This window comes from Stomoxys calcitrans, chromosome 2, assembly GCF_963082655.1.
Source record: "Stomoxys calcitrans chromosome 2, idStoCalc2.1, whole genome shotgun sequence".
NCBI lineage: Eukaryota > Metazoa > Arthropoda > Insecta > Diptera > Muscidae > Stomoxys > Stomoxys calcitrans.
Window position 1 is genome coordinate 173,368,911 of NC_081553.1, and position 22,616 is coordinate 173,391,526.

The window sequence follows — 22,616 nt, forward strand, 5'->3', positions numbered from 1 at the left end:
TATGACGAAAGGTGGTTAATATATATACCCGAGGTGGTGGGTATCCAAAGTTTGGCCCGGCCGAACTTAACGCCTTTTTATTTGTTTTCTTTATCTCAAGGAAACATACTTTACTTTCTAAAAACATTCTCGTGGCCATGTAATGGAATTATAATTTTCCTTCTTATTAGTTTATTTGTTTCCATTAGTTTAAATATTAAATAACAAATATAAATTCTTCTTAATTTTAAGGGATCCAATGCCACTTACAATGTTTTCTTCAGCAACCATAATCAAACCACGATGTATGCCAATGCTTTCGCAATGGTACCTAATAGCGGTTATCAAAGAACAGAATTTTCTCTAACTGTGACGCAAGCTGATAGACTAGATTATGAAAATGAAAATTGGAGATCATTTGACTTGAAAGTAAATATAACGGACGCCATAATTAAAATCAATTGAATAGGTATCATTCACAGTATTGTTAAATTTCAAGATTTCAGCAGAAGAAATTGAAAATTCAGAGCATAGAAATGAAGTAACTCTTCGCATAGAATTGATTAATTGGAATGATGAAAGACCTGAGTTCAAATTTGATACATTCGAGATGGAATTGTATGAGAATGCAACAAAAGATACTGAATTAATTCGTATAGAAGCCATGGATATGGACATCAATGACCGTGTGGTGTAAGTTAAGGAGGAAAAACTAAAAATGGATATTATATAGAATAAAATAATTTTTAATCCCTACTTCCAATTTCAGACATTCTATTGTAGGAAATTTTGATGGTCTAACAATCGATCCAGCCAATGGTTTAATAACTCTAAGTGAGAACAATGTTTTCGATTATGAACGCCAATCTTTTATAATGCTACAAATCCAAGCCAAGGATACACTGACTACAGCTCATAGTCAAGATCTACATACTTCATTTGCCCAGTTGTTGATCAAAATTTTAGATATCAATGATGAGACACCGGAATTAAGAATGGTAAAAAATTGACTTAACAATGATATATAATTCCAATGTATTGCATACCATTTAAGCCACGCTTTGTTGTAAACGTTACCGAAAATTCCAAGCCATCAACACTGATAACTGACAAAATTGAAGCTAGAGATCCTGATACTACAGCAAGATTAAAATTCGATATTCTTTGGTCTATGTCGTATGCTACAAAGGCTGGCCAAGAGGTTGACAGCTCCATGTTTATGAAATGTTTTGTTCTACAAACGGAATCGGTGACCAATAATCTGGCATTTGGACATTTGAAAATTAATGAAAGATTCCGGCACAAAGTTGATTATGAACAATATGATACGATATTTTTGACTGTACGTGTAAGGGATGTCAATCAGGAGATAGGTGAAAACTCTTCTTTAGGTAAGTAATATTTGATATTAACATAATTTTGATTAAATGGTGTAGTCTAAAACAGAAAAATATAGGTTTAAACACGATACAATACGAAGAGCGAAATATATGATTGAATGAGCGTGCTAAGTTCGGTCGGGCCAAATCTTATATATAATGGATAAGAATTGTTATGCTATTGGAGCTATATAAAGTTATAGTCCGATTCAGACCATAAATGAATTGAATGCTGAAGACAATAGTCGAAGTCATTGGGTAATATTTCAGTCCATTCGGATAAGAATTGTGCCCTCTAGTGGCTCAAGAAGTCGAGATCCCAGATCGGTTTATATGGCAGCTATAACAAAACATGGTCCATTTACATTCCCAGCTGACCTACATTGATAAGAAGTATTTGTACAAAATTTTAATCGCCTAGCTTTTCTCCTTAGCGTGCTTTCGATAGACAGACGGAGGGACGGACGTGGATAGATCGACTTAAAATGTCATGATGATCAAGAATATACATACTTTATGGGGTCTTAGACGAATATTTCGGGGTGCTACCAACGGAATGACGAATTAGTATACCCCCAATCCTATGGTGGAAGGTATAAAAATAAAGTACAACATTTAATGATCGAAAGAAATATGTGGACTGATTGCAATCTTAACGTATAAGAATTTTTTCAACAGCCATACATTAACCCTCAACAAAATCACAATATGTGGGCTATCAAAAGTTTTGCCTCCTTACATTTGCCAAAACCTGATAATGTAAAGCTCGTCGAACTATAAGCTGTGTGCGATATACTGGCTTTCTGGTTTACTCTGCTATTGTTGGTATATCATATATTCTTAGGGGATAGAGGGCAAGCGCAAAAGATTGTCGTCCCATAAATCTGTCATCTTTATGCTAAAGAATCTAGACAGGTTAATAAATACATATATATCTCAGGGCGAAGTTCCCTCAGGGTCGCCTGTCTCGACAACAACACTCTTATAGCAAGGACAGTTCCACTGTTACAGCATTTAGTAACCTGTAACATAGAGTTATCAGTTGCTTTCAAGTAAAATATAATAGTAGTATTTCTGATCATCTGGGTTCGAATCCTGACGAGAACTATAACCATTTTTCAACGGTGGTTATCCTGTTACAAATGCTGGCTATATTTGCGAGGTATTCAGACGTGCAAAACTTTTTCGCTAGACTCCGCAGTCCTGATCAAAAGTTGGGGTCTTTAAGCCGCGTGTCATGCATTAACTGTATACTGCAGTTGCCAGACCTATATGGCGCTATGGTCTGGGGGACGACGCTTCAAAAGTCCACCAAAGTTAAATAATCAAGCGCATTCAAAGGATGGCTTGTTTGTGCATCACAACCGCGCTAAATACTCTTTTTAAAATAACCTAAACATCCTGTTCCATGGTGGGAATTGGCTTTTTGAAATGTTGGAACTAGACTAAAATCTTTAAGTCTGAATTTGGACTATAACCAAGACCAAACCTGTTTTTATTTATAGGCACAAGTGAATAGGTAGAACTCATATTATCTCCCCTACGTATATGTATTTTATATTAGCAGATATCATTGCAGTTGTCGCACAGTGGGATAGATTCGAAAAAAAACTATTAAAAATCTACCGTTTGTGAGGCGGCACGCCGTTGGGAATCGGCTATAAAAAGGAGTGCCCTTACCATTGAGCTTAAAACTGAGGGCGCAATTCTTATCCGATTTGGTTGAAAATTTGCACGTTGTGTTTTGGTATCACTTCCAAGAACTGTGCTTAGACTGGATTAAAATTGTTCATAACCTGATATAGCTGCCATATAAACCGATCTGGGATCTTGACTTCTTTAGCCACAAGAGGGCGCACGAAATGTTTTATAATGACTTCCAATAGATGGCACAATTTTCTTTCGATTTGGCTGAAATTTTGCATAGAGTTGTTCGTTATGATTTTCAACAACTGTGCTAAGTTTGGTTCAAATTGCTCTATAGCCTGATACAGCTACCATATAAACCGATCTGGGATCTATACTTCTTAAGCCTCTAGAGGCCGTAATTCTTATCCGATTTTGCTGAAATGAAATGTATATAAGATTCGGCGCGGCCGAATTTAGCACGCTCTTGCTTGTTATTTACATGTCTCAATGGAACCAGTAATCCATATCAAATATTTTTGTTTCTTTTGTCATTATAGCTGTATTGACTATACGCGTAGACGATCTAAACGATAATGCCCCACAATTTGTAGTAGGAACTCTACAAGAGGCCCGCGTAGTTACAGAAATGGGGGAAATATTGAGCACAATAGGTAAAGTATACATTATTAAGAAATTATTAACTCGTATGAAATTGATTCGTTCTTTTTATTTTAGGAACTATTGAAGCTTTCGATTTAGATGGACCCGGAAATAATGAAATACATTTTGAAATAAAGTACCAAATTCGACATATTGTTAAACAAATGAATAGAAAAATATATATATTTTATATGTTTTTAGGCCCCTGGGAAATCTAACATCTCCTGGCTTGATTCACATCAATGAGACAACCGGACTATTAAGAGTTGCTGATGTGATACAGTGTGATATTCCAAAAATATATTATCTCGAATATGTTGTTACACTAAGCGATGGCATAAACACATCCCCCGGAAAGGTACGAAAAATGAGGTCTAATTTAACAAACACTGTAATTTAGCTAATATTTTCAGATTAACATTTCTATAATAGACATAAACAATCAAGTGCCACAAATTGATGATTTCGAGCATCAAGTGTTTATATATGAAAATGCCACAACTGGTCAAGTTGTAGGCCAAGTAAGAGCCTATGACAATGACAGAGATAGTAAGTTTTCCATGTGTGTACTTTTTCTGAATAAGGTTGCAATTAATAATGTATTTTTTTCTCATCAGGTCCTCATAATACTTTAGAATACTCGATTAACAGTGCATTTACAGACCTCCATGACCTGTTCCAAATCAACACTTCAACTGGAGAAGTGAAAGTGCATTTACGCAATGGATTCTATTTGGATCGAGATATGGGAGTGTCATATCATTACATACCCATTGACATAAGGGATAACTTCAATTTCATAAATGCTGTATATGGCCGTAAGTTTAATTTTTTTTCTATCAACCAACACGCCGGTGATGTCATCTATGAATGCAGTGCACTGCGTTGGCGAAAGGAAATTAGGAATTGGAGGGGGGAAAAGAATGTAGTGTTTATTGACATTTGTCTTAAATCTCTGGATGTCAATGTGGGTGGGAAAACATTAGCCGGAAGTCTATTCCACATACGAATGGTTTGGGCGACAAAGGAATTCTCTCTATAATGCATTGTGCGGTCCGCTGGCCAATCAATTACAAACGGGTGTGCGTTCCCGGAATGTCTAGTATACCTGACAAATATCCTTACATCAGGAATAATAAGTAAAAAGGCGTTAAGTTCAGCCGGGCCGAACTTTGGATACCCACCACCTCGGGTATTTATGTAATCCACCTTTCATCAAAATTCGGTGAAAATTTCATAGCTTATATCTCATAGAAATATGTTCCGATTTGAACCAAATACTAATAAGTATAGTAGCTATATCAAAAATAAACCGATCTGAACCATATACGACACGGATGTCGAAAAGCCTAACATAAGTCACTGTGTCAAATTTTAGTGAAATCGGATTACAAATGCGCCTTTAATGGGGCCAAGACTTTAAATCGAGAGATCGGTCTACATTGCAGCTATAGCCAAATCTGGACCGATTTAGACCAAGTTGCAGTAAAATGTCGAAGAGCCTAACACAAAGCACTGTCCCAAATTTTGGCAAAATCGGATAATAAATGCGCCTTTTATGGACCCAAAACCTAAAACTGAGATATCGGTCTATATGGCAGTTATATCCAAATCTGGATCAATCTGTGCGATATCGCAGAAGTACTTCAAGGGGCTTAAATTAACACACTGTCACAAATTTCGGCGACATGGGACAATAAATGCGCCTTTTATGGGCCCAAACCTTAGATCGAGAAATCGGTCTATATGGCAGCTAATTTCAGCAAAATTGGATAATAAATGTGGCTTTTATGGTCCTAAGACCCTAAATTGGCGGATCGGTCTATATGGCAGCTATTACCAAATCTGAACCGATCTAGGCGAAATTAACGAAAGAAGTCGAAAGGGCTAACATAACTCACTGTCCCAAATTTTAGCAAAATCGGGTAATAAATGTGGCTTTTATGGGCCTAAGACCCTAAATCGGAGGATCGGTCTTTATAGGGCCTATATCTAGATATAGTCCGATATAGCCCATCTTCGAATTTAACCTGCTTACGGACAAAAAAAGAATCTGTGCAAAGTTTCAGCTCAATATCTATATTTTTGAAAACTGTAGCGTGATTTCAACAGACAGACGGACGGACATGTCTAGATCGTCTTAGATTTTTACGCTGATCAAGAATATATATACTTTATAGGGTCGGAAATGGATATTTCGTCCCAACACACATTTCGATGTGTTGCAAACGGAATGACAAAATGTATATACCCCCATCCTTCGGTGGTGGGTATAAAAAGACGAATATAAGACAAACACAGGCGTATGAAAGTACCGATAGAACAGCGCCAAACAACCCACATTGCGACGATGTTCAAGGGAGGCAATAGTGTTGGCTACCCTACAGTCCCCAATCAACTCCATCGTCCTCTTCTGTACATGGTCCAGAAGCTTAAGGGATGATTTTAAAGCTCCAGCCCATACATGTGAGTTGCACTCCATTTTCGGTCTTATGAAAGTGGTGTTGATGTTAAGAAGATCAGACGGAGTGAAGTAATTTTTACACCGTGTAAGGAAGCCTAAACACTTCAATGCTTCTTTCGACACTTTAAATTCATGTTAAGCCCAACGGACATCACTTTGTACTTTCATGCCCAGAACATCAAGAGCTTCTGATTGCTCAACATCTATAACGTTAATAGACAAAGATGATCGTAATGTGTCAGCGAATCGTTTGTGTGGCAACAAGCAGCACTGAGTCTTCCGTGCATTAAAATCTACTCGATTCATTCGACCCCACTCATAAATGGCCAGCAAATCTTGTCCTCAATCTCTCGAAGACTTGGCCTATGGTCAAATGAGTACGAATGATAGAGATTACTGTCATCCGCAAATGAGCAGATCGGATTCTATTTCTGACCCAACAGATCGTTGATGAAAATTAGAAAAAGAGAAGGAGAAAGAACAGAGCCCTGGGGTACCCCTGCGGTCAATTTATGCTCATTGGATGAGAACCTATCTATAACGACTCGAATAGTGCGATCTCTGAGAAAGCTTGAAATAAATCGAACGAAGCCATTACCGACATCAAATGCATTAATTAAAATTAGTTTTAGAACTGAAAAAATTTTAATAATTAGAAACGATCCAAATCGGCTTTGAGAATTCATCTATTAAGCTAAGTTTGTAACTGGGTCTGATTGATTGATCATATTTTTTTAACCCAGTACTATCCGGCTTTAATGAAATGACATGTATTTGGCATAGCCGCTATTTTGATCTTATTCTGGCCAGGAAGTATATGGTTGGGTTAGGTTAGGGGTAAGTGGTAGTCTGTTATCAGACTCACTTAGACGTTTGTGATATCAAAGGAACGGGAGAATGGAGATGCCTTCTAGTTCCCACCGTTGAACCATCCAGATCGATTATGCTAGAAAATGTCAAACTTTCGAATGGAATCTGGATTTCCATCAGAATGTTTGAGATTTTGTACCTGGCCACAAAGCAGCCCCCGTACATACCATATGCTGATACAAGCAGCGTACATCTGCCAAAGTCAAGGTGATACATCATCAGGGCCTGGTGAATCAAAGGATTCACCAAAGCATTTTCGGCTCAGACACAATTTCTCCAACAACCTCCAACGAATTCGTTGTATATTTTTCCGGGAAATGTGTTTCAACGAGTAGTTCTAGTGTTTCCTCATTAGACATAGTCCATACATTCTTTGATTTATGCACCGTAAGAGGTTTCGTTAGCCTAAAGGCCTCAGATGTATTCTCCACGGAGCTGCACAATTCCACCTAGAATTTGTTCCAAGCCTTTCTCAGTTTGTATTTGCGCAGCTCAGCCTTATATAAGTCCCAATCGTGTTGTGCCTTTGTTTCTTTCGCCCTGTTAAAGATTTTTCTGCAGCTCTTCATTAGACCAACCAGTTCAGGGGTCCCCCATGGCGGTCGCTATTTGCCCCTTGGCTTGGCTCTAGGACATGCTGACACAAGCGAGTCATTCATGGCCTTCGTGAACCGCTTGACAATTATGTCTATATACTCCCCAGTTTCCACTTCGTTTTCTGGTCCAAAGGGATAGTCATGCAGAATGTATGCCATAATTTATCTCTCCCACAATATTTTCTTCAAGGTTGAAACTAATATAACTATGATCTGAGAAGATTTGGTCATCCAACACTTACCAGTCGCATATCCTTCTGCTTATATTATCCGATACAAAGGTAACATCTAAAACCTACTGCCTGTTCCTCGTAAAAAGAACGGTTTATTCGCTTTATTACAAATCGCCCTTTTTGTTGATATCCGAAATTCCTTATATCTGGTGATGTGCATTAGCATCACTTCTTCAATTAGGCTCTTTTTCCCTGCAGAAGTGGCTTCAACAAGCAACTTAAGGCTTGAATGCGACATACCTAAATCGTGTGCCATATATAGGGAAGCCAGCCAGTAATCAGACTTATTCATTTCAAGGCTGACTACTACTGAGTCTTCAGTGCTTAGCGACGGAAGAAGAAAAACACGTATACCACTTTTTGGAAGAATACAGGCTCTATGTCTCCCATTTCCCGTACCCTTAGGTTAGGTTAGCTTAGGTTGAAAAGATGGTGCGTATATAAATCCGCCCCATTCCACTATGAACATACACCTAAGCCAGTAATTGGCTTGTAGTGCGCTTTAAATACTTAAAACAAAGTAACCTCGAAAAAGAAAATATAAGTTAGAAATTCGGTGCTTCTTACAAAATCCGTAATTGTTTTTCATGCCACGCCCCTAAGTTGGTTCATGTCTGGTATTGCGCCGCCACCTAAGTACCGTTGCCTTTTTGCCGCGAAAGCCGGGCAATGACATAGGATATGCTCTAACGTCTCATCATCTTCTCCACATGCCGCACCGATTTTGCATAAATGAGCTCGTAGTCCTATGTGTCCCGTTATGATACCAAAAGCTATACTGACCTCCTTATTACTTCCTTTCAGTAATAGCCTTGGCCTCTCACTATCCGAATCAGTCCATAGGATTTCGCCGTCCTACCGGCTGTTTCGCTGGTCCACAGTTTACATGCGCATTCGTCGCGCACTCCCTTAACTCGGACTGCGTCGGGTTAACCAAGTTTATTGACGGCTGTCCTCTGGCCGGATCGCTTTCTAGGTCTGCTTGTTAGCTCAGATTCGGATATTTTTCTTTGAGGAACGAAATGAAAACACGTCCGCTCCACTCAACGACTACTTTTGTCCCGTATCCTTACTTACTTATTTAAATAGGCAATGACAGAACAATTGTCTCATTTGCGGAACGTAGAATAGCCGCTTCGATCTACCTTCTAAAATCTTTGACTCCAAGCTTTGAGGTACCTCCCACCACTTGATCTTTCCACCGGGCTCTTTGTCGTCACTGTTTGCATGTACCACAGTGATCGTCTTCAAAAAACTCCCGTACCCTTGAATAGTTTAAATCCATGAATACTTAGTCTACGCACCATTCCTCCACACACCCATGGTTCCTGAAGAAGAACCACGTCAAATCCTCCTGCAATCAGAAGGACCTTTAGTGCCGCCAAAGCCTTAAAACGGTGAAGATCTTACTAAAGAAATCGGACCATAGTCAGGATTTAGAATTTCCGCCACTGTTGCGTTAGCCTCGTGTCCTGAGTTCGCTAGAATATCGTCTTAACAAGATTCGTTCGATCTTGTCATGTTGAGTTTCCTTACGTATCCAGGAGCAATTGAGAAATCATTGGAACCACTCTTCTTCAGGACCCAGGACACTTGTGGCTGGCGCACACCTTGAGATTTTCATTCTCCTGCATAGTTGTAGTACCTCAGAGAGATTCCCCAACCCCACCGTTCTATACCCCTTCAGTTTCAACTTGTAGAATCCGTAGGATACAACTCCTTCAGACTTGAGGTCTGCGAACCACAATTTAGTACGAATACTGCATGTCTCCGATCACCATCAGCCACATCCAATCTACCAATATTCCAATTGGTGGTTGAAAGATTAGGATTACAGTTCCTAAATCTCCCAAGTATGAATTCTGGATCTGAGGGAATTCCTAGTATCCAAGCGTGTGCCATTGATCCAGTGCTGCTCCTGGTTAGATCTTGCAAACCTTTTTTTAGGGCACAATAATAAATTTCAATTGAGCGTTGATCCCCGAAAGCAATTAGTTTATATCGGCCCCGACACCAGTCTACATCGCAATAAACTGAAGAAGGTCCAGGCAATTTCGCAAGGACATCGGAGTATACAGATGACAGTCCATTGACTATCCCACTCCAAATGTTGCTAGGTATGCAGCCCTGTTTTTCTCTTTGTCGACAACTACCATCACCAAGCTGCCCTTAGCGATATTAGCAAAGGTTTTCGGACCCATATTACTATTGTTCACCCTCCAGGTGACCGCTGCCTTTTTGGTTGCTGACTGCAGTGCCGTTTCCAAATTTAGATGTGTAGCCTTTGGTGTAGGCCGTTCAGTAAATCTCCGTTTTCAAGTATGGGAGTCACTCTCCTTATCGGTGAGAATTTTAGGACCAGTCCTATTAGGTATTGGTTCTGCTTGATTGGTTCCCCGTCGCTGCTTTTATCAGATACTAGAATCTGCGAAAGAGGTTAATTTCGATATCTTAAGAACACTATCTGTATCTGCTACCAGAGTATATGCCGGTACCAAAGCCATAGATTTGATGTTTGATTCTTTGGTAAAATTTTCGGACTTCATTCTAAATCCTGTATATCCCGGGAAGATATGGATTTTGCGACATTTTTTATGGAGTGAGAAATGGTTTGCCTTTCATTGCTCTCATTGAAAAGTTGGGTCTGTGGAGTGGAGTACGTCGTTGCAGCTTTTCAACGTCTGGCTTCCATGCAGTGCCGGATCATACGTTTCGCGCCACGCCTAGACGAGTGTAAACCTTTGCTCCAGCAAGGTAATGATTCGAATGTATGTTCGCTCCTCGGATCTTTCGTAAATCTAACTCGCTATAATATGATAGCCTTTCCTCTATTACAACGTTATCATTTCCAACTTCTAGTTCGGGGTACAATCGTGAGGCCTTCTGAATTTTTCGACTTTGAAATCTGTGGTTGCTTACTAACATGTTTTATGCCGCGGAGAAGTCTATTAGCTTCAATCAATCATAGAGGCTGAATTTTTCTAAACTTCAAAGTCTCCTAAAAGTTTTTTAATGGTTAGTTGTAATGGTTAAATTTCCCAGTAAAAACTTAAAGCCTTGATTTTTAATTCGCTTATCGTTGCTATCGAACAAATCTCGAGAAAATTAATTGCATCATAGCTTCTCAATGTTGAGCCTCCGAAATACTACGAATTCGAGTATTTTTCAAAGTTCCTTTTGTATTTGTTTACCCGCCACCATAGGATGGGGGTATACTAATCTAGTCATTCCGTTTGTAACACCTTGAAATATTCGTCGAAGACCCCATTAAGTATAAATATTCTTGACCGTCTCGGCGTTCTAAGTCGATCCTGCCCTGTAGTGTTCTGTTATGGCTCCAAACAACTGTACCAACTACGGTTCAATTCGGTCTATAACCTTATATAGCTCCCATATAAACCGATTTCCGTTCTGTTATGACTTTTAATAATTGTGCCAAGACCGATCTCCCGATTTGACTTCTTGAGCCGCAATTTTGTCCGATTTTGCATGTGGTGTTCTGTAAGACTTCCAACAACTGTCCCAATCGGTCTATAACCTAATAAAGCTCGATTTGTCTTCTTGATCAGTATTGCAGTTTTTAGTAGGTTCCTACCAAAAGGCTCGAAATGGGGCCTGAATCTGAAGACAGTTCTCTACCTCCACAGGCTCTACTTACGTCTCAGTATTTTTGGTGGACTGCTATGGAGAAAAAGTGCAACATAAGGACCATACAACAGGTTCAGAGAACATGTTGTCTTGGCATAGGCGGAGCGATGAGGACCACGCCCACTATGGCACTAGAGACTATTCTAGATATCCGACCCATTGACATACAGATTAAGTGTGAGGCAGCCACTGCGCTATGAGACTTAAGGCGTTGGGAGAATGGATTGAGGATGAGAGCAGCTCATACCATCTCGGTAAATAAACCTGGAAGGAAGGTAAGAGGTTACCGATCGGATACCTGAGATAAACCTTGGAGTCGAGTGCGAGGCACTGCTGCCATCGGCACAGTCTTGTAATTACGGAACCCTAGTATTGCCATCTGGAAGATCATGTTACACGGATGGATCAAAGCCAGAGGACAGAGTGGGCCTGGGGGTTAACATTGAGAACCCAGGGACTAAGATCTGTTTTAGACAGCCTGACCATAATACGGTGGTGCTACGCGGGGACGTCGAGTGTCAACATTATTACCGACAGTAAAATTGCCATAAGGGCAATAGCAACCAGGACGGTAAAATCACGAACAGTCCTGCAGTGTAAGAAGGAGATTAACGCCTTCTCTGAGGATGGCAAAATCCGCATCGTTTGGGTCCGGGCCATAACGGAGTCAGGGGAAATGAAAGGGCAGACGATTTGGCGGTGAAGGCCAGAGGACTGGCGTCAATAAACTTGGATAACCCGAAGCCTTTCGGGTCGACGCAGTCCGAGTTAAGGGAGTGGACGACGAATGCTGATGTAAAAGTGGAAGTGATAGAATAAGGACAACTAGTCTATTCAAGTATTTAAAATGAAGTGAGGAAAAATTTATTAATACTATTTTTGGTATATGACAAATGAGCATAGAAAGCTAAGGCAACTAAGTTATTCTAATATAACATGGAACAAGTATAAATATTGCAGGTTCATTTCAACAGTACCCCTGAACATGTAATATCTTTTTTTATATAAAAACTAATTAAATTTACATTTAAAACAAAATAAGTAAAATAGCAAAGTTACTGCAAACCAAACTCTTTTGTAAACATCAATAGTTTGTTCAAAGGAACACCCTTTGTAAGCATGTCTGCAACCATTTCATTTGTAGATACATACTGCAGTTGTATGGTGCCATCATTCAGACGTTCTCGAATGAATTTAACTCTGACGTCAATATGCATCGTTCTAGATGAGTAGACGTTATTGCAAGCAACAGGAATAGCACTCTTATTATCACAGTGCAAAATTATAGTTCTTGTAGGTTTAACTTCAAGTTCTTTCTCCAAACGTTTCAGCCAAATAGCCTCTTGAATGGCCGCAACCATGGACATAAATTCTGCCTCAGTTGAAGACAAAGCAACAGTTTTCTGCCTTTTAGTAGCCCATGACACAGCGCCATTTTGAAAAGTGAAAATATATCAAGTAGTTGAACGTCTTTCATCAACGTCACTGGCCCAATCAACGTCACAATATCCAGTTATTTCTTGACCACGTTTTGTATAAACAATACCTCTGCCCAATGTTCCCTTTAAGTAACGCATCACTTTTTTGCATGCTTCCCAATGCCCTTTTCCAGGATTGTCACAATATCTGCTTAAAACGTTGACAATATAGCAAATATCAGGTCGAGTCACATTAGCAGCATATAGCAAACAGCCGATAGCTTCCATGTACGGAACATTTGAAATGTATTCTTCGTTCTCCTTTGTTTTAGGACAAAACTCCTTGGAAATTTTTGTATTGCAATCTACCGGAGTTTTTGTGGGGTTACAATCGAACATTTTAAAAGGCTTAAGTACATTTTGAACATACTGGGACTGATCAATTTTAATTGAATCTTTCGTTTGAGAAATTCGAATTCCCAAAATTGATGATGCTTCACCCAAATCTTTCATTTCGAAGTTCTTTTTCAATGACGATTTAATATGTGCAATATTACTACTTTTATTTGACATTATTAAAACATCGTCTACGTAAATTGCATCATACGTTCTATCATCATTTTCAATTTTGTAGTAAATACACTGATCAGTATCGCATCGAGTGAGACCCATCTTCAACAAAACTTTGTTAATCGTTTCGTTCCATACACGGCTAGCTTGTTTTAGCCCATATATGGATTTTTGCAGTTTGCAATGTCTTCCAGTTCCATCATTCATACCTTCGGGCTGGTCCATGTAGATTTCTTCCTTAAGTGTTCCGTTCAAATATACTGTAACCGCATCCATTTGATGTATTTTCAAATTATGCTTGGCAGCTAATCCAATTAAAAACCGTATGGATTCATATCTTACCACAGGAGCAAAAATTTCGTTGTAGTCTACTCCTTTTTCTTGGCTATAACCTTTTGCCACCAACCTTGCTTTTCTTCGCAATACCTTGTTATTTGCACCAATTTTCGTTTTAAAAACCCACTTTGCAGGAATTGGTTTCTTGTCAGGTGGTAAACCCGTTAAAATCCAAGTTTTATTTGCAATCAGAGAATCGTATTCTTCTTTCATAGCTTGCTTCCATTCCTCAGAATAAGGAGATGAAATTGCTTCAGATAAATTTGTTGGGACATTAGACACGAACTCCAAAGCACTAAATACAAATGAACGTCTAGGCCTATTTGCTATCCTCTCAGAACGTCGAATTTGAATATTTTCAGTTACTGCTTCGGAAAGTTCCATCGATGGGATTTCTGAATTTTCGTCATTGTGTCCTGTTTCCAGCATTATGCTATCAAAGAAATCTTTTTCACTGCTTGTTGAATTATTTTCAGCATTTGGTGGCAAATCCAATATATCATTTTTTGATTCTCCAGCAATTGGCAAATCTTCTGAAGTACTTTCTATTTCTGGTTCTCTCGCAATTGGCAATTCTACTGACGTACTTTCCCCAGAATTGACACCTTCAGAATTAATCTCTTTATACACTTCTGGAAAATACAAAATTTGATTTTTATTTAGAGTTTCACCAAGAAATTCGTTTCCGAAAAAAACCACATCTCTGCTGGTAATGATTTCTTTTCTTACTGGATCAAACAGTCGATAAGCCTTTGACTCTGAACTGTACCCAACTAATATACTTTCAATGGACTTTTTCGACAATTTCGACCGCTTCTGTTTTGGTACGTGAACCATAGCTTTGCAACCAAATAATCTTAAATGTTTTAATGTAGGCTTTTTATTTGACCAAACTTCCTCTGGAGTACGGGCATTTCCCCTGCATGGAACTCGGTTTATGAGATATGCAGAAGTCACAGCAGCTTCTGCCCAAAATTTTTCACTTAAACCGCTGTCGAATAACATACCACAGTCTACCACAGTCCTATTCATTCTTTCTGCTACCCCATTTTGTTCAGGTGTGTATGGACAGGTTTTCTGGTGTTTTATTCCATGGTTCTTCAGAAAATTGGATAATCTGTTGTTTACATATTCTGTTCCGTTGTCAGTGCGTAATATTTTGATTTTACTGGAACATTCATTTTCCACAGATTTCTTAAATTCCATAAATCTTTCAAAAACCTCTGATTTTCGTTTAATTGGGTAAACAAAAACTTTTCTGGAAAAATCATCCACAAATGTTAATAAATAACAGTTTCCCGAGAAAGATTTTTCTCTAAATGGATCAAGTAAATCAGAGTGCACCACTTCCAGTAACTCCGTAGCTCTTTCACCAGTATCTTTAAAAGAATTTCATTTTTGTTTTCCCTCAATGCACGTTACACATTGATATTTGGAGCTAATTTCACAATTTATACCAAAACAAGCCGATTTACCACTTCGGAGATTTTCATTGCAAATGTGACCTAGTCGCCGATGCCATAAATTTGAACTTTCATTCGCAATGAGAGCTTTTTCGTCGGAGGCAAACACATCACAGTTCAGGCGATACAAACCATTGCACATAAATGCTTTCCCAATCAAATCACCTTTCTTGCTAAAAATCTGGCAAATAGTTTTCTCAAAAACAACCTTATTGCCATTCTGAGTTAACTGACAAACTGACATTAAATTTGCACAAAGGTTTGGAACATACTCAACATTTTTAACAACTGCTTAACGTTCATTTTTTCCCAATTTTAGAGACATTTGGACATCTCCCGAAGACAAAATTTTCAATTTGTTATTGTTAGCGACAACTATTTCCTTGTTACGGACTTCAGTTTTGTTATGCAACAGCTCATCATTATTAGTCATATGGGATGTCGCACCGGAGTCAATATACAACTCGTTCGATTTTTCTCTTTCAGTTAACAGAGCAGCAAACAAAACGTCACTATTATTTTTCGTTGTTTTTTTCGTATTATTTTTGTTTTTCTTTGGGCAATTTTTACTGAAGTGGCCGATTTCATTACAAGAATGACACTTAAATTTCCCATTTTTAAATTTCTTTTTAGACACCATTGCACTTTCTTTCTTACCATTGTCAAATTTCGCATCTTGCAACAATAGGTTCTTCACAGAATCAACAGTCAACTGCGTCTTGAATTCTCAACTGCCATCACCAATGATTGGAATTCTTCCGGCAGCCCAGCCAACATTAGTGAAGCCGTCACCTCGTCATTGATGTTCAGACCTGCATTGTTTACCTTAATTGACGTTAAAATCATTGCAATAACGTATTCTTGCAATGAAGAAAAATCGCCAAGCTTAAGTTGCACCAACTGTTTCAACAATTCAACTTTCCGGGTTAATCCTGTGTCCTCATAAGCACGCACTAGCGAATCCCAAGCCTCTTTAGCCGTTTTAGCTTTTGCAATGTGAGCCTAATTGGTGGGTTCGATCATTAGCGTTATCTCCGCTAAAGCAAGTTCATTCGCTTCATTATCGTTGTCCCCAGTTACGCCTTTTTCCACAACTTTCCAGCATTTTTTTATTACCAAAAATGACTTCGCATGTCTTCTCCAAACATCGAAATTTTCACGTCCACGTAGCCTTTCGAATGGAAAATTTAAAGCTGAAGCCATCGCGTTTAAAAAATGCACCTTGTATTATTGTTGTATTTCGCGAGACAATTCTACCAAAAACAGTACAAAAGGCCCATAACCTGATGTAAAAGTGGAAGTGATAGAATAAGGACAACTAGTCTATTCAAGTATTTAAAATGAAGTGAGGACAAATTTATTAATACTATTTTTGGTATATGACAAATGAGCATAGAAAGCTAAGGCAACTAAATTATTCTAATATAACATGGAACAAGTATAAATATTGCAGGTTCATTTCAACAAATGCGCATGCAACATTGTGGAACAGTGAAACGGTCGGTAGGACGGCAAAAATCCAATGGGGGGGGGGGGGGGGGGGGGGGGGGTCCAGATCGTGAGAAGACGAGGGGTCAAGGGGTCTCACTGATTTAAATTTCATAAAAATGGGCATAAGTTCTGATATGGCTCTTACTCAGATGTTGATGGTCCATGCAGCTCACTGTAATGGCGAAAATGTGGGAAGATCAGGACCTATATCATGATATAGGCCATCTTTGAATTTTTTCATGAGTGACAATGTGTTCTTGAGTCCTTACAAGTCTCAATTTTAGCCGATTTGGCTAAAATTTGCATATGGTGTTCTGATGTGACTTCCAACAACTGTGACAAGTGCGGTCCCAATCGGTCTATAACCTGATATAGCTTCCATATAAACCGGTCTCTCGATTATCCTTGTTCTGTTCCTAGAAGCTTTAATTTTTGCTGGTTTGACAATATGTTGAATAAAATTATGCCCTTCAACTAAATTACAACTACCCACCACCAAAGGATGGGGGCATATTCATTTTGTCATTCCGTTTGCAACACATCGAAATATCCATTTCCGCCCCTATAAAGTATATATATTCTTGATCAGCGTAAAAATCTAAGACGATCTAGACATGTCCGTCCGTCTGTCTGTTGAAATCGCACTACAGTCTTTAAAAGTATAGATATTGAGCTGAAACTTTGCACAGATTCTTTTTTGTCCGTAAGCAGGTTAAGTTCGAAGATGGGCTATATCGGACTATATCTTGATACAGGCCCCATATAGACCGATCCGCCGATTTAGGATCTTAGGCCCATAAAAGCCACATTTATTATTCAATTTTGCTGAAATTTGGGATAGTGAGTTGTGTTAGGCTCTCCGAGATCCTTTGTCAGTTTGGCCCAGATCGGGCCAGATTTGGATATAGCTGCCATATAGACCGATCGTCCGATTTAGGGTCTTAGACTTATGAAAGCGACATTTGTTATACGATTTTGCTGAAATTTGGGACAGTGAGTTGTGTTAGGCCCTTCGACATCCTTCGTCAGTTTGGCCCAGATCGGTTCAGATTTGGTTATAACTGCCATATAGACCGATCCTCCGATTTAGGGTCTTAGGCTCATAAAAACGACATTTATTATCCGATTTTTATGAAATTTGGGACAGTGAGTTGTGTTATGCCCTTTGACATCCTTCGCCAATTTGGCCCTGATCGGTTCAGATTTCGTAATAGCTGCCATATGGACTGATCCGCCGATTTAGGGTCTTAGGACCATAGAAGCCACATTTATTATCCAATTTTGCTGAAATTAGCTGCCATATAGACCGATTTCTCGATTTAAGGTTTGGGCCCATAAAAGGCGTTTTTTTTGTCCCATGTCGCCGAAATTTGGGACAGTGAGTTAATTTAAGCCCCTTGAAGTACTTCTGCAATATCGCATAGATTGATCCAGATTTGGATATAGCTGCCATATAGACCGATATCTCGATTTTAGGTTTTGGGTCCATAAAAGGCGCATTTATTATCCGATGTCGGCGTAATTTGGGACAGTGAGTTGGGTTAGGCTCTTCGACATTTTACTGCAACTTGGCCTAAAGCGGTCCGGATTTGGCTATAGCTGCCATGTAGACCGATCTCTCGATTTAAAGTCTTGGCCCCATAAAAGGTGCATTTATAATCCGATTTCACTAAAATTTGACACAGTGACTTATGTTAGGCTTTTCGACATCCGTGTCGTATATGGTTTAGATCGGTTTATTTTTAGATATAGCTACTATACTTATTAGTATTTGGTTCGAATCGGAACATATCTCGATACATCTGCTATGGGACATAAGGTGTGAAATCTTCACCGAATTTTGATGAAAGGTGGTTTACATAAATACCCGAGGTGGTGGGTATTCAAAGTTCGGCCCGGCCGAACTTAACGCCTTTTTACTTGTTTTGTATACATTTTTAGCAGAATCCATGGTATTGGGTTCCCAAGCTTCCGCCCGGCGGAACTTAGCATGCTTTAACTTGTTTCACTTAGTTAGTTAGGTTTTTTGAATTCATCATAAGACAAACTTAACAATGCGGAGTTCTTCCTAATACTTTTAGCTGTAAATCAAAAGTCCACCTATTTGAATTTAACACTGTTGGATGTAAATGATAATGCACCAGTAATGCCCGATTCAAAGCTGATAGTCTTTGAATTTTCGGAAGCTGATAAAAAGGTAAGGAATGCTTATGTATATTTTGATAAACAGTTGTTTCAATAAAATGTTTTCCTTTCAAGAATACATATGGCAAAATTGATTTGGTCGCAACAGATATGGATGAGGAAAATACTCCAAACTCACAGTTTATCTATAGAATACTTTCCTTGGAGCCAGGTAACTTTATTCATAATTTGATTTCTATTTTTTCAATGACAACAATATTATTAAACTACTTCAATAGTACGGGACAACAATCCATTGTTACCTTCCTACGATGGTCTTTTTAACATAATAACTTTCAATCATCGTTTTGGTAAATTGAAAATCAGTGAATCTCTTAAAGGCTTCTATGGCCTTTGGCTTATCGAAATTCAAGCCTCCGATAAGGGTTTGCCCAGTTTGAAAAATTCTTCAAAATATGAACTCAACATTAGACCTCACAACTTCCATGCTCCCCAAGTGCTTTATCCAATAGAACAGAAAGCTATCAGGATCTGGTAGGGTTTTTTATACGAGAATTTCTACGCCATAAAAATTTGAATTTTGTATATTTAATTTAGCTACTCTCTACAAGAACCACTACGTCCATTGTACGAAGCTGATTGCACTACTCGAATAAAGCAATTTCAAGTATATGATCCAGATGGTGGGGAATATGGTGATGTACATTTTGAACTAAGCAGTGATGGTAAGCTGGAAAATTGTTAATAATTAAAAATTATTTGTTTGCGTTTACCCAAATTTCAGTCGGCCATGACCAGTACTTTCAGCTGTCAAAAGAAACTCGTAATACAACAAATTTGTTTGTGAAAAATGTCATGTCATCTGGCATATATTTGGTAAGTACTACATATAATCAGAAAAGATCAGTGCCAAAAAAAAACATATATGTATTTAAAATTTAAGATTTTTTTCTTGTACGAAGTTACATGTTGTCTTTTTCTCAAAATCAACGTTCAAAATCAAGTTGGCCCAGAATTTATGATGACCACCCACTTCAAATTTTGATCGCTGATTGATTCGTATTTTACTTCATAGATGACTGTCTAATTATTATTTTTTGACAAATTGTTTTTGTAAACTTAGCATCTTAATCTAAACAAATTAAATATTTAAAAACGTTACTATTTGTATGGCTATTTTCCGTCTTTCACTGTTGTCTTGTCCCGATTTCAGTTTCCTAACATTTGTAAGGCTATTTTCCGTCTTTAACTACGGTTCACCGTTGTCTTGTCCCAATTTCATTTTCCTAACAATTCAACATTCGGAGGCCAACGTAGCGCAGAGGTTAGTATGTTCGCCTATGACGCTGAACGCCTGGGTTCGAATCCTGGCGAGACCATCAGAAAAAATTGTCAGCGGTGGTTTTCTCCTCCTAATGCTGGCAACATTTGTTAAGTACTTTGCCATGTAAAACTTCTCTCCAAAGAGGTGTCGCACTGGAGCACGCCGTTCGGACTCGACTATAAAAAGGAGCCCTCTTATCATTGAGCTTAAACTTGAGTCGGACTGCACCAATTGATATGTGAGATGTTTGCCCCTGTTCCTTAGTGGAATGTTCATGGGCAAAATTTGGATTTGGAACATTCAAGGATACTTTGACCTTTATTTTAGATTTTTGTCTTTAAAAACAAGACGCATATTTATTTACCTTCCATTTAAAATAAAAAGCCCTTAATATGAAGGAAAATATTTTTCCCCAAAGGGAATCTTTCCTTAAAAAGTTGGAAATTAAGTTTGCCAATCCTTGGCTCGAATCTTTAAAATTAGCACAAACATTTTTTCATTGGAGGATATAATATCCTCCAATGACAATATTTACACATTGGGGCTATACATTCACATCAAATGGGACTTTTAACAATGTGAGAACCGGCGCACTGATACACTCCTTTCACGAGAACAGGGTGGTCCTTAGAAACTGGATATGAGAAAGGAGTATAAATTGTGGGTCGTATATCATAAGGATAAGAGTTGGAGTGGCACGGGGGAAGCCGCAGGGGGACATTTTTTTCGCCGTTGAAAGACTGAAAGGGTCTTGAAAATAACATAGGACTTGGCCCAGGCCGAATCTTGGGAACCCACCACCACAGATTTCTGCTAAGAATTTATACTAAATAAATTTAGCTGAAGGTCATAATTTTATTCTACATAACAAACTTCTGTCAAACCAGAAAAATTAAAGCTTCTAGGAACCGAACAAGGATAATCGACAGACCGGTTCATATGGAAGCTATACCAAGTTATGAACCTATTGGCACAGTTATTGGAAGCCATACCAAAACACTATGTGCAAAATTTCAGTCAAATCGGGAACAAATTGCGGCTTCCAGAGGCTCAAGAAGACAAATCGGGATATCGGTTTATATAGAAGCTATATCAGGTTATAGACCTATTTGGACCGTACTTAGCACAGCGGGTGAAAGTCATAGCAAAACATCACATGCAAAATTTCAGCCAAATCGGACAAAAAATAAAGGCTTCCAGGGGTTTAAGAAGTCAAATCGGGAGATCGGTTTATATGGGGGCAATATCCAAATCTGAACCGATATGGCCCATTTGCAATCCCCAACGACCTACATTAATATTAACATATTAATACTAAGCATCAAGCGGATAGATTTACGCGTTCGATCGCTCTCGTTATTTCGAAAGACGGACGGACGGACTTGGCTATATCGACTTAGAATGTCGAGACGATCAAGAATATATACACTTTATAGGGTCTCAAGTCAATATTTCGAGGTGTTACCAATATGGTTTTGGAACAAAGAAAAAATAATTTTCTTAATATTTTATGACCATTTAGCGAAGAAAAGTGGATTTTAAAGACTTTCACATAGAGTCGCACCTACTTTCAAAAGTAGTAAGCTTTTCATTATTAATTCATTTTTATACCCTGCACATAGGACGGTGGTATACTAATTTCGTCATGCTGTTTGTAAATCCTGGTATGAATCCCAACAACTGTGCCAAGTATGGTATTGGGTTGCCCAAAAAGTAATTGCGGATTTTTTAAAAGAAATTAAATGCATTTTTAATAAAACTTAGAATGAACTTTAATCAAATATACTTTTTTTACACTTTTTTTTCTAAAGCAAGCTAAAAGTAACAGCTAATAACTGACAGAAGAAAGAATGCAATTACAGAGTCACAAGCTGTGAAAAAATTTGTCAACGCCGACTATATGAAAAATCCGCAATTACTTTTTGGGCAACCCAATATAAATCAGTCCTTAACCTGGCATAGCCGCCATATAAACCGATCTCCCGATTAGACATCTTAGGCCTCTAAAGGGCGCAATTCCTATTCGATTTGGCTGAAATTTTGCATGACGTGTTTCGTCATGACTTTCAAGAACGGTTTGAATTGGTCTATAACCTGATATAGCTGCTATATAAGTCGGTCTTGATTTCTTGAGCTTCTAGAGGGCGCAATTCTTATCCCATTTGACTGAAATTTAGCATGAGATGTTTTGTTATGTATCAAGTATGGTCTTAATCTGTCCATATCCAGATGTAGCCGCCATAAAACCGATCTCCCGATTAGACTTCTTGGGCATCTATAAGGCGTAACTCTAACCCAATGTGGTTGAAATTTTGCATATGTCGTTTTGGTATGACTACCAACAATTGTATTGAGTATGTTTCAATCTGTATATAACCTGATATATTTGCCATATAAACCGATCTTCCAGT

General features: G+C 38.5%; 1 protein-coding gene across 1 annotated transcript in view; it reads left to right on the forward strand.

Moving 5' to 3' along the window:
• Window positions 1-22,616, forward strand: part of LOC106093219 (fat-like cadherin-related tumor suppressor homolog) — a 76,885-nt gene that overhangs the window by 34,026 nt on the left and 20,243 nt on the right. The window contains exons 10-23 of the mRNA XM_059363440.1: window positions 232-408; window positions 479-672; window positions 749-977; window positions 1,034-1,370; window positions 3,545-3,658; window positions 3,723-3,783; window positions 3,849-4,005; window positions 4,061-4,196; window positions 4,265-4,465; window positions 18,818-18,933; window positions 18,996-19,092; window positions 19,160-19,415; window positions 19,479-19,606; window positions 19,666-19,757. Of these exons, the coding sequence (XP_059219423.1) occupies window positions 232-408; window positions 479-672; window positions 749-977; window positions 1,034-1,370; window positions 3,545-3,658; window positions 3,723-3,783; window positions 3,849-4,005; window positions 4,061-4,196; window positions 4,265-4,465; window positions 18,818-18,933; window positions 18,996-19,092; window positions 19,160-19,415; window positions 19,479-19,606; window positions 19,666-19,757 (2,295 nt within the window). The remainder of the gene's footprint in view (window positions 1-231; window positions 409-478; window positions 673-748; window positions 978-1,033; window positions 1,371-3,544; window positions 3,659-3,722; window positions 3,784-3,848; window positions 4,006-4,060; window positions 4,197-4,264; window positions 4,466-18,817; window positions 18,934-18,995; window positions 19,093-19,159; window positions 19,416-19,478; window positions 19,607-19,665; window positions 19,758-22,616) is intronic.